Source organism: Alexandromys fortis, unplaced genomic scaffold (genome assembly GCF_014885135.2).
Source record: "Alexandromys fortis isolate MF-2015 unplaced genomic scaffold, M_Fortis_MF-2015_v1.1 scaffold_82, whole genome shotgun sequence".
Classification (NCBI taxonomy): Eukaryota; Metazoa; Chordata; class Mammalia; order Rodentia; family Cricetidae; genus Alexandromys; species Alexandromys fortis.
The window spans coordinates 5,076,884-5,088,478 of record NW_026067963.1 but is presented as its reverse complement, the minus strand read 5'-3'; the positions used below and the strand labels follow the sequence as shown (position 1 = coordinate 5,088,478).

The 11,595-nt window shown below is 47.9% G+C and overlaps 1 protein-coding gene across 1 annotated transcript; it reads left to right on the top strand.

Moving 5' to 3' along the window:
- Positions 1 to 3,702: 3,702 nt before the first annotated feature.
- Positions 3,703 to 7,369, top strand: Tmem30b (transmembrane protein 30B). The gene has a single exon (XM_050153675.1). It carries the CDS (start codon positions 4,382 to 4,384, stop codon positions 5,441 to 5,443), a length of 1,062 nt encoding a protein of 353 aa, XP_050009632.1. The 5' UTR covers positions 3,703 to 4,381; the 3' UTR covers positions 5,444 to 7,369.
- The last annotated feature ends 4,226 nt before the right edge of the window (positions 7,370 to 11,595 follow it).

Sequence of the window (11,595 nt, the reverse complement as noted above, 5' to 3'; positions counted from 1 at the left end):
TGTTCTTGATGTCTCAGTAGTCCTCATTGTCCGCTATGTTCAGTGAGACCGGTTTTAACCCAGGCTTTTTCAGACCCAGGTCAGCTGGCCTTGGTGAGTTCCCGATAGAGCATCTCCATTGTCTCAGTGTGTGGGTGCACCCCTCGCGGTCCTGAGTTCCTTGCTCATGTTCGCTCTCCTTCTGCTCCTGATTTGGACCTTGAGATTTCAGTCCGGTGCTCCAATGTGGGTCTCTGTCTCTGTCTCCTTTCATCGCCTGATGAAGGTTAATATTCAGGAGGATGCCTATATGTTTTTCTTTGGGTTCTCCTTCTTCTTTAGCTTCTCTAAGAACCCGAATTGTAGGCTCAATGTCCTTTATTTATGGCTAGAAACCATCTCTTTTTTTTATAACAAAAAGGTAGAAAGTTAATCACAATAGGTTAAAGGAATTGGGGTGGCAGATTCTCAAGACTGCTTCATGTTTATTTGTGGCCATCGTCTTGGGGGGAACCTGAGAAAGCTGGGTCTTGGTCACATCCTGGAGTTGCTGGTCTCTCTGTTCCTGTCTGGTGTTTGTGGTATGGAAATGTCTGGTGTCTGTTACACCTGTTTAAGGTACTGGCAGAACAGAGGACAAAGTTAAGTTTAGGGGAAAAAAAATTAGGACCAGGGAATTGAGAGGGGTATATCTGACATGTTTTTGCTCAATCTCGGGTGGCTGAACGCCACTTGTCCCTCTAAGAAGTGTGTACACATTGGTGCTTGTTACTCGGCCAGGCTCTCTCCATATTTCTTCCTGCCTACGGGTGGGTTGGCTGAGGAAACTTGGAACCCTGGGCTCCGGAACCAGGTTGTAATGATTTCTTTACAACAGCTCTGCTTTCTATCTGCTTAACACCAACCTCTACACACACCAGTGGCTTTGGTGGTGAGTTTTCCCCTTCCAAGTCAGCCAACCACAGTCTTCAAGGCTATGGTTGAGCCCTTCGCTGACATTCATCTCTGGTTGCTTCCCATAGCTAAAAGCATGATCAGACGACCCAGGGTCAGTTCCTCCCGTGCTAGCACTGCACATGCTGGCTTCCACCCAGCCTGTAGAGAAGAGACGTCTTTCTTCCATAGCCTTTGCAGTATTGCCCCTGAGTACTCCCATAGGCCCTGTGGTGTTTTGGCGGGTTTTCACGTTTTCAGCTATGGTATAAACCCTCAAACTATCAGTCACCCGCCTGTAAATGCTCCGCCATTGTACCACAGGCTCCACTTTTCCTCAAACTGTCCCTGCTACCACTACCGCTGCCGACAAGGATGGTTGGATCCAGGAGGCAGGTTTTTTTTTTTTTTTTTTTTGAGGCAGTTGTTTTTTAATTCCGGCCTTTGTTCCCCACCACGGCTTGTGGCACGGCAGCTCAGTGACAGGGCAGATCACACTTCTAGGTCTCTCTTGTTATTATGTTTAAAACTCCCTCAGCTCAAAAAACATGGCTTTTCCATACAACATGTGACCGCTGCCATTTTGACTGAGGTCAGGTGACCTTACCACCATCTTAACTGATGGCCAGGTCAGGTGGCCAAGTCCTGCCATCTTTACTGACGTATTCCCTGCCTGGCATCCACCGCCCATCGTGGGAAACAGCACTGTTTTATTTTTACCTTAATCAGCAGAATGAGTAAACTATTGCCTTTGGGAAATCCAGGAAGAAGGGCCATGGAGAAAAGGGCCTAAGTTCCTCAGGTGAGCTTCCAGGGGTGTGGCAGCCATGCAGCTGTAGACTGAAGATCCATTAGATAAAGTTGTGAGAACCAATTCCTTCCTGCAGCCTGATGTGACAGACGGTGGGAGGAAGTCACCAGAAGGGTAAAGAGGTCTGCTTATTCTTGTGTCAGAAGAAAGATGGAGTGTAAGGGGAATGGACCGTACTCTGGGGACTTAAAGGGAGAGAGGTAGAACTGAAGACAGCAGGGTCTTCCGCAGTATTCTCCAACAGCCAGCACTTCCAACCTGCATCCACTCAATGGAAGAAAATCAACTTTCCACTGTTAAAATAATTCTGCTTTTTAATTTTAGTGTCAGTCTCATGAGTGTTAAGTAAAATCTTAAGACGGGCCTCTTTGCTGATACAAATAACTCCAATCAAACCAGATTAGACCAAATTAAAAATGCCCACATTTAATAAATGCAGCACTCTCGGGTGGCCAGGAGCATGGGGGGGGGGGGGAACGACAGAGGGAGAGCACATGCAGAACCCAAAACCATGTGTTCCTTTTTCCAGTGTGAGCCTAAATACCCTGTGGGAGTGGTCCTGATCCTCCCCAGGGAGGGGGGCAGCACTTGGCAGGCTGGGAGTTGGAGTCCAAACGCTTGGCAGGCTGGGAATTGGAGTCCAAGTGCTTGGCAATTCCCAGGCCAGGGTCTGGGGTGACACTTCCAACTCAATATTTACATTCCAGACTTTTGGATATAGGGGTGTTAGAGGGCTGGGGTCTCACTTTTGACCAAACAGTGTGTACAGCTTGATTATATGCTAGCTACTGGCTGCTTTGATTCTTACCCCCTAAGGAATATGTGCCTGTCTACTCCTGTGATAAAATACCATGGCAAAAAGCAGCCTGGGGAGGATAGGGCTTAGCTCTTCCACATCACAGTCCACCATCAAAGGAAGCTAGGGCAGGAGCCTGGAGGTGGGAACTAAAGCAGAAGGCATGGAGGAACATTGCTTACTGGCTTGCTTCCCACGGGTCCCTCCAGACAGCGTTTCTCAGTGTAACAGTCCTGACTATCCTGTCAGGCTGTCCTTGAACTCACCGAGATCGTCCAGCCTCTGCCTCCCAAGTGCTGGGATTAGAGGTGTGCGTGCGCCACCGCCCGGTTCCTTGTTTTCTTATATATTTGCAGGGCTATCTGCCCAAAGGTGGCAGCAACCACGGCATTCATTAACCAAGCAATACCCCACGGACTTGCCTACAGGCCAGCAATCCTTCTCCTCAAGTAACTCTAGTTTGTGTCAGGTTGCCAGAAACAAACAGCAGCCTGGACAGCGCCATCTGGGGGTGGGGAGGACCTACAAAGGCTCCAGTTTAGTCTCACTTCCTTTTGTCTTCTACACTGAGGGCTACACAGAGGGCTGAAAACTTGGAAGACAACTTTTAAAACTAGTTTAAACAAGTATTTAAATTTTCCAAGTTTCGGTGGGTTTTGAGTGGTACCTGGGCGCAGTACATAATACAGGTGTGGAAGTTTAGCAGCGACAGCACTTTACGCGCTGGAGACGTGAGCGGGCTTCAGTAGCTAAGGAGGATTTAATACACCATGAACTAGGCTCTGGTGTGCTCTAATCAACCTAGATTCAAAAACAACGAAACAGATAAAAACAGAGTCCCAGGCAACACTTAGAGCGAATTGGTTTTTACATAGTTGATAAATGCTTCTAGTTCACCTTTCTCAGGCCAAGCAAGTCAAACGTCCTTGACTGTGGATATCAGCTAGATCTCCTAGGACTGGGCTGGTCAAGCAGGCGATTTGAAAAAATGTCACGTGGAGTCCACAGCATTTTTCCCCCTCCTTGGTGGTTTCTCCCACCAGCTAGAGAAGAAGACAAAAGCCACAAAGTCTCCCAGTCTTTGATTCTTTTAAAATTTTTCTTTCTTTCTTTCTTTCTTTTTTTTTTTTTTTTTATTACAGAACTTTCCACCTTTCGCAGTTGTTAAGCCAGACTGGAACATCTGGCTTCGAAGTAATTGTCCCTTGGGTAAAGGAGAGTCGGGGTGGTGGTGGGAGTAGATACAGAAATACTACAACCTGCGCTGGAAAACTAAGTGAAAACCTCCTGAAGACTCACCCTTTTCCTTATATAACGAGGCTTAACAACCTTAACAAGGCAATAAATAATCAAGCCAACAGAACCCCACCCTGGAATGAGCTCTGGGGTGGAACTTTATGCTTGAAGGCGGGCTTGTGCCTGGGAGAAAGTGGCTCAGGCCCTGCTGTAGAAGGCAGAAAGGGATGTGGATGCCTGAGCAAAGGTATGAGCTACTCAGATCCCATCACTCACTGTGAACTGAGGGGTGAAGGGGGAGGGAGAGCAGGACGTTGAGAGCCGAGGAGCCAGAGCCGGCTGGGTGAGTTGGGGAACCCCGCCCTGCTCACCTGGGAAGGGCGCCACGCAGGGGCGGAGCCGGCTCAGGTCACCTGGGTGGTGGCGGAACTGAACCGAGACGCCGGGTACCGGGCCGTCCACCTCACCTGCACCGAGGGCGGGCCGGGCTCACCTGCGCGGGCGGGAGGCGGGCCCGGGGAGCAGCCGTCGAGCCGGGAGAACGCGCGCGCGCGCAGAGGCGGGAGAGGGGAGACGCAGGCCCCCGGGCTGAGACCCCGCTGCGGGTGCCCGGCCGAGCTCTCGCCATGACCTGGAGCGCCACGACGCGGGGCGCGCACCAGCCCGACAACACTGCCTTCACGCAGCAGCGTCTCCCGGCCTGGCAGCCGCTGCTCTCGGCCGGCATCACGCTGCCTCTCTTCTTCTGCGCAGGCCTGGCTTTCATCGGCCTGGGCCTGGGCCTCTTCTACTCCTCGAACGGCATCAAAGAGCTCGAGTACGACTATACCGGCGACGGCGGCACCGGCAACTGCTCCCTATGCGCCGCCGAGGGCCAGGGCCGCGCACCACCGCCCAACTGCTCGTGCGCCTGGTACTTCTCGCTACCCGAGCTCTTTCCCGGCCCCGTCTACCTCTACTACGAGCTGTCCAACTTCTACCAGAACAACCGGCGCTACGGCGTGTCCCGCGACGACGCGCAGCTCAGCGGCCTGGTCAGCGCGCTGCGCCACCCGGCCAACGAGTGCGCCCCCTACCAGCTCAGCGCCACCGGCCTGCCCATCGCGCCCTGTGGCGCCATCGCCAACAGCCTCTTCAACGACTCCTTCACTCTGTGGCACCAGCGCCAGCCCGGAGGACCCTACGTCGAGGTGCCTCTCGATCGCACCGCCATCGCCTGGTGGACCGACTACCACGTCAAGTTCCGCAACCCGCCCCTGGTGAACGGCAGCCTGGCACTGGCTTTCCGCGGCACGGCGCCGCCGCCCAACTGGCACCGGCCGGTTTACGAGCTCAGTTCTGATCCCAACAACACCGGCTTCATCAACCAGGACTTCGTGGTGTGGATGCGCACGGCGGCGCTGCCCACCTTTCGCAAGCTGTACGCGCGCATCCGTCAGGGCAACTACTCGGCCGGCCTGCCCCGGGGTGCCTACCGTGTCAACATCACCTACAACTACCCGGTGCGCGCCTTCGGCGGCCACAAGCTCATCATCTTAAGCAACATCTCATGGATGGGTGGCAAGAACCCTTTCCTGGGCATCGCCTACCTGGTCGTCGGCTCCCTCTGCATCCTCATGGGCTTTGTCATGCTGGTCGTCTACATTCGCTACCAGGACCAGGACGACGATGACAATGATGACGAGTGATGCTGCTTCCCAAAGACCCCTTCCTGCTTCTTGGCCAAGCCGCTTTTAGCGGTGGCCTTTCACTCATTGATACAACTTCAAGCTCACCGATAGCCTCTTGTGGATGAAGGGCCTGGAGAAAGGAATCACCCTCTTCCTCTTAGAGATAACAATACTGTTCTCGGGTTTTGGATTGCCGAAATGCCTTATCTTGCGATTTCTTCCCATCTCTCCCGTGGCTTTCCGAGTTGACACGTCAGGCCCTTAAAGTTGTGGCATTCCAAAAGGCAGAGGAGATCCCTGGACTGAAACTCGTTAAGCCCAGCAGCCTGCAGTTGGATCTTGATTCTGAGTCTGAGCTTTTTCTTTGCCAGTAACGCAGATTTCTGGGAGGGAGGGAGGTATAGGTGGGGAGAGGGAGGGCTGAGATAGAGAGTGGTGGCCACTAATGGCCTGCAGAAGCTTGGAGGAGTGGGGAAAGCATATTTGATAAAATTTAAGTTGATGGAGAGTCATCAAACGTCTCAGGTTCTGATCCAGGAAGGCCAGAATGCACACATAGCCTTCCCTTTAAAGCCTCTGTACCTTTGGCTTTGGGAATCTTGAGTCAGGCTGGGCCTGAAGCACTCAACTGAGTTCGGTTTTTTTTTTTCCAGTAATAATTTGTTCCCGTGAACAGTGACAATCAGAGTACTCAGGATTGGTTTTAAACATAGGAAGCTTGCAATTTGTGGAATGAATGAGAAAAATTGCTAGCTCTGGGGAACGCAGGGCAGGAGCGTGCCAACTCGTAATTAAATTTAAAGCATGCTTCAGAAGGCACTATGGAAAAACCTGAAAATGCAGGGCCAGTTTGCATGGCTCAGGGAGAAGAGTCTTAACCATTGAAACTGAGGTGCAAATGATCTTATCCGGAAGCTGCTTTCCTGGGACCCTGAGTGTCCCTTGCCTCTTTGCTCAGTTCCTTTTGAATTAACGTTATCACTTTTTAATGCTTAAAGGAATAGTTTAATTCTTTTGTATCATTTTCACGAAGAGCTATCTTAAACACAGTTTTAATTTATGGGCAAATAAAATTCATTGCTAGTGATCATGTTTAAAGAACATGGAGGATTATATTCTTACATGCAAAATAGACTCAGGATTATTTCAGCCTTAATGGTAAAATCAGTCAGCTGATGTTGATTCCCCACAATTGATTGAAAGCTATAAAATAAAGGGACAATAAAGGGACATTTATTTTAAAACCCTCCTTTTATGGAATAATAATGTAAAGGAACTTGAAAATACAATTTCCCATGATACCATCTCCCAGGTTTCCTGAAGAGAACAGTTAACTTGGTGTGGTCCTGGCTCCCCAATGCAGTTATTTTCAGGTTATCGATGTATTTGCCTTCCCATATGGCCACACAAGGTCTTTCAGTATGTTTTTATTTTTATGGCAATCAGGCATTGAGTTATAGTGAGCAATTTCCATGCACTCTCTTGTTCTGTGGTAGCTGATTGCTTGTGGAGACACAGCATGTCTAAGATTCAAAACTGAAAATCATCTCGTCTCGTTCTTATGGATGTCAGAAAATTCTTTAGTAATTCCAGTGTGCTGGCTTTCTGACTTCTGAATGTGATAAAAATTTAACACCAGACCCCAGACTGTGATTTTTGACTGAAATGCTGATCACTGCATGGACTTTTAGAAAGTTTTATTTATTATGCATGCGTGGCTGGTCAGCTCCTTTCTGTGTCGACTAGTGGGTTTGCTACATTTTTTTCACTCTGTAGTTGAGGGTAACTATGTATTTTGCTACCATTTGTTCAACATTAGTCTTTTGTTACAACTTTTTTACGTGAGACCCTGAAACATAAAATCCTGTGATTAAACTGTAGTTCCAGGCCTTGTTTTCGAGGCTTTTGAAAGAGAATAAAGGTTGTGTTTGTCTTTCTCTGTTATCACATCACTTAGCTCTTTTGACCTGTGATCTTAAAGGCACAAACGGTACCAGCCCTTTGCCTCGTTTGCTAGCGGGGTGACATTGCAGCTGAAACATTACCTTTCAGAATAAGATTCAGTCAGCATGAACTCATTCTTTGACGGCTAGCTTCCGAAACAGCATTTGGACTTACATCTGCATCCTGTGTTTGGATTACATGATCCTCAATTATTGTTTCAATCTGATAGATGACCATCTCTTTTCAATTTTAGATTGGAATGTTATTAAAGAATGTGATCGTAGCAGCCCTGCCTCTCTGCATTTTACTCAGACTGCAAATCACTAGTAGCTGTTGGTGCGCCTGAGACTGCAAAAGAGCAGAGAGTTTAAAACCAAACTGTCAGGGCTTTGCCTCAGTGACCCCTTGTCCTGGGTAGCATTTTTGCCCAGTATCGGGATGTTGATTGATTGTGTTCTCGTGGGTTTCCCAGCTGGAGGCGTGTCTTCTAAGAGTGAGACAGGAGAGTGAAGATGAGCAGTTGGACCAGGAATAAACTGACCTACTTGGTGAAATGAAGGTACAAACAAAAGTGTTCAGCGAGATAACCACCTCCATAAAAAATTTAAATAATTAAAAAACAAAAACCAAGCTAAGTTTTCCAGTGTCTCCACAGTGAAGTCACTCAGCAATCTGTTGATTAGATAATTGTTAAAAAAAAAAAAAAAAAACTCACGGACAGACTGTTCTTTGGAACAAACTTAACTTAGTAGGATACGACCACAACTCATCTGCCACACCGCAGAGTGCTAGCTAAGTCTCTGTTATCACCCAGCTCCTTATATGGACTTGATTAAAAGTTACCCGTCACTATAAATAAAAGTAAATTCTTTATTTGCACTGGACATTCATTTACGTCCCACATGGCTGTAGGTAAAACAGAGCTGATTAATTTTAGATGTCAATTAAAAAAGTGATCTCCCCCCAGGAGAATTTCTCTTAATTCTCTCTCCAACAATAGATTCACTTAAAGGGCCTTCCCAAACCTGAGGCCCTGAAGAGAGTTCACTTGATAGCTTCGCTTTGTAAAGAACGGGCTACATTTTTTAGCAGTTTTCTAGTAGCTGATGTTGTATACCAGCTCCTCTATAATTTTCCCACTAAGAACGGCAGTGTGCATTTTGCTGTGAGACGATTTCATACACACACACACACACAGACTGCTTTCTCCAATGCCCTCTCTTATTTCCTTCCCAGCCCTATTACAGACTTCCCCCTCCCTCATCCTTACCAGAACTTTTCCTACGTTCTTGACTTAGTTTTGTTACCTATTTAATTTAGCCAGGGCCATCACATAACCATTGAATTGGAAGTGTCTGTTGGAACTTAACGGGCTCATCCATGGGTGGACAATGAAGGTAACGATATGCCCGCTTCCTAAACCTATGAGTTAAGGTGCCCTGGGTCTCTCCTCCATCCATGGCCTGACTGTTGATAGTTTTTTCTCCCAGACCCAGTGCTGCTGTGAGGTTGTAGTTACAATGGCTGTGCTTTACCCTGAAAATGACATCTCATAGTCCTCCCTGCCCCCTGGCCCTTCCATTCTTTCCAATCGCTTCCACAATGTTCCCTGAGCCCCAGAGGGGGATGATTTTAATGTCTTGATATGGGCTGATCACTCATCTGTCACTTACTCTCTGTACCTTGTGCAGCCATGAGTTCCTGAATTCTCCATCCTGCTTCGTCATTTAAAAGTAAATTCTTTCTTGTTATGAGTTGTAAAGGCATAACCTATTTTTTTTCTTTTTGTTTTCATGTGTATATGCAATAGGGTATGCATGCTGCGTATTTGTATGTTGAGTATGGGTTACAGGTATTTGCGCATGCATGGGAAGGTCCAAAATTGTTGGTAATCTTCATCCACTGTGCTCTAGTCTAGTCACTGAGGCAGGGGTTCTCAATCAAACCCAGAGCTCACTGATGTTGCTAGTCTTGTTTGCCAGTTTGCAGCTGGTATCTTCTGTGTCCTCTTTCTGAGTCTGAAATCTGAGGCAGGCTGCCACACCCACCTGGGATTTGCAGGGCCCTCTTTGTTTCAGAAAGGACTTTCATCAGGGAGCCCATGTCCAGCTCTGTCAACACATCTAAAACAGGAGCTGTGACACTTCCCACACAGACTAAGTGACAGAATTGAAAACTCTAATCTTTATCTGCAAGGCTTTAAAGCTCAAGACTTTATCAGTCACTTCAACACAATTCCCAAATAACTGAATATGGTATCTGTCAAATTTCCCTTAGAGAAGCCAATTGGTGCTTGTGTTCGTTTGCACAAACCTTTAAAAATTACTCAATGATATATAAGTGGCAACTCTCCTGTCTCCGATCCTATCTTCTCTCCTAGCCACATCTTGGGTACACCTGAAGGTCCCCCAGGTACAACCCGTCTGGGTGGGCAGAGTCAAATTTACTATTGTCTCCTGCAGGTTTTGTACTTCTGTCTTCGTTGCTCTTCTGTTGCTGTGAAGAAACACCATGACCAAGTCGATTTTTCAAAGAAAGCATTTCGTTGAGAGCTTGCTTACAGTTCCAGAAGGTTAGCCCATGACCATTATGGTGGGGAGCATGGGAGCAGGCAGACAGGCAGGCAGGGTGCTGAAGCAGTAGCTGAGAGCTTCTCTCCTGATTCAAAGGCAATAGGTAGAGAGAGAGAGAAGACAAGCAAGACAGGGCATGGACTGGAGCCACTCCCAGGGACACACCTCCTCCAACAAGGCTACACCTCCTAATTCTTCCCAAACACTGGAGACCCAGCAGTGCTGTGGAACAGCGGTCTTATATCCTGCCACTTGTATTGTTTTAATAAAATGCTGATTGGCCAGTAGTCAGGAAGTACAGGCAGGGTGACGAGAAGAGGAGAATTCTGGGAAAAGGAAAAGACTCAGTCTGCAGTCGTCATCCAGATGCAGAGGAAGCAAGATGAGGGTGCCTCACTGATAAAGGTACCAAGTTACGTGGCTTATACAGACAAGAATTATGGGTTAATGTAGGATGTAGAGAGTTAATAAGAAGCCTGAGCTAATAGGCCAACCAGTTATGATTAATGTAGACCTCTATGTGTTTCTTTGGGACTGAAATCTCAGGCAACACAGCATTCAAACACATGAGTCTCCAGGGGCCAGTCTCTCACCACCTCACGAGGCACTCCTGATTCCAAAGATCATACCCAGTACTTAACCTGACTCCTCCACCCCCTTAGTCAAAATCCTGAGCTGCCTGCTTGGCTGGTCTGTTTCTGTTTTCTCCAGCTTCCAACTGTTGCCAGATACTGTGGCTTCTGTGCTCCAAAGGCCCGTTTAGTCACGCCCATCTTTTAGTGCTTTCCTGGCCTTTCTTTGTTGCTCCTCACCTGGAAGTTGGAGGAGCTTCCTTATCAGGAGCCCGGTGGACTTTCCACACTATTTGTTCCAAACAACAAACCTCATGTGTTAGCCTTCAACCTAACTATGTTCGACCTACTAAGTACGGCCTACTGGAGGGAGTCTAAACCCTTAGAGGGCCCAAGGCCACACAGTTGGTTTTGCTCTGGATATTCAGGCGCTTTTCTTCCAACGTCCCACAAGATTGTAGCCCTCCTTGCCTCTTCCACTTCCTGTGCTCAGCCTAGCCTTACTCAGGGCATTTGCCGTGTTGCCTAGCCATCTCCACCCTCAGGCTGTTAACTCTGGGGCAGCCGAGAAGGTGTCCCCTCCTTTGTGGTTTCATTGCCAATCCCCGGCACCTGGACCAGTATGTGCAGATCTTAAATAGTTGTTAGATGACATCCAGGAAACCGATAATTCCATTCCTTTACTACCACGGAACATTTCATTCCCTAAAATCGAATGTGTTGGAAATAATTCAGGAAACAAATGAGATGCAGAAAATGGCGCTGTAAAAATTGCAAATTTCAGGGTTAAGAGTGCTGTGAACACACATCCATTCTGAACAGCACGGAAACGCTATGCTTCACGTTCCCATCCGGATAACTTAAACGTTCCGTCGGGGTTTCCGCCATAAAGTAATTTGCAGCAATGAATAGCAGATGGGTTCCATTAGCCCTTGATAGCGGGATGGCTCCTCTATGCTCACACGGACTCATGTCTTGGCTAGTAAACTGCAGCACGTTAATGGAATGTTTACATTTCTGTGGTGCTTCCTTATAGAGGGGACTTCTTTTACTCCCTGGAGTATTTAATAATAAAATGTAA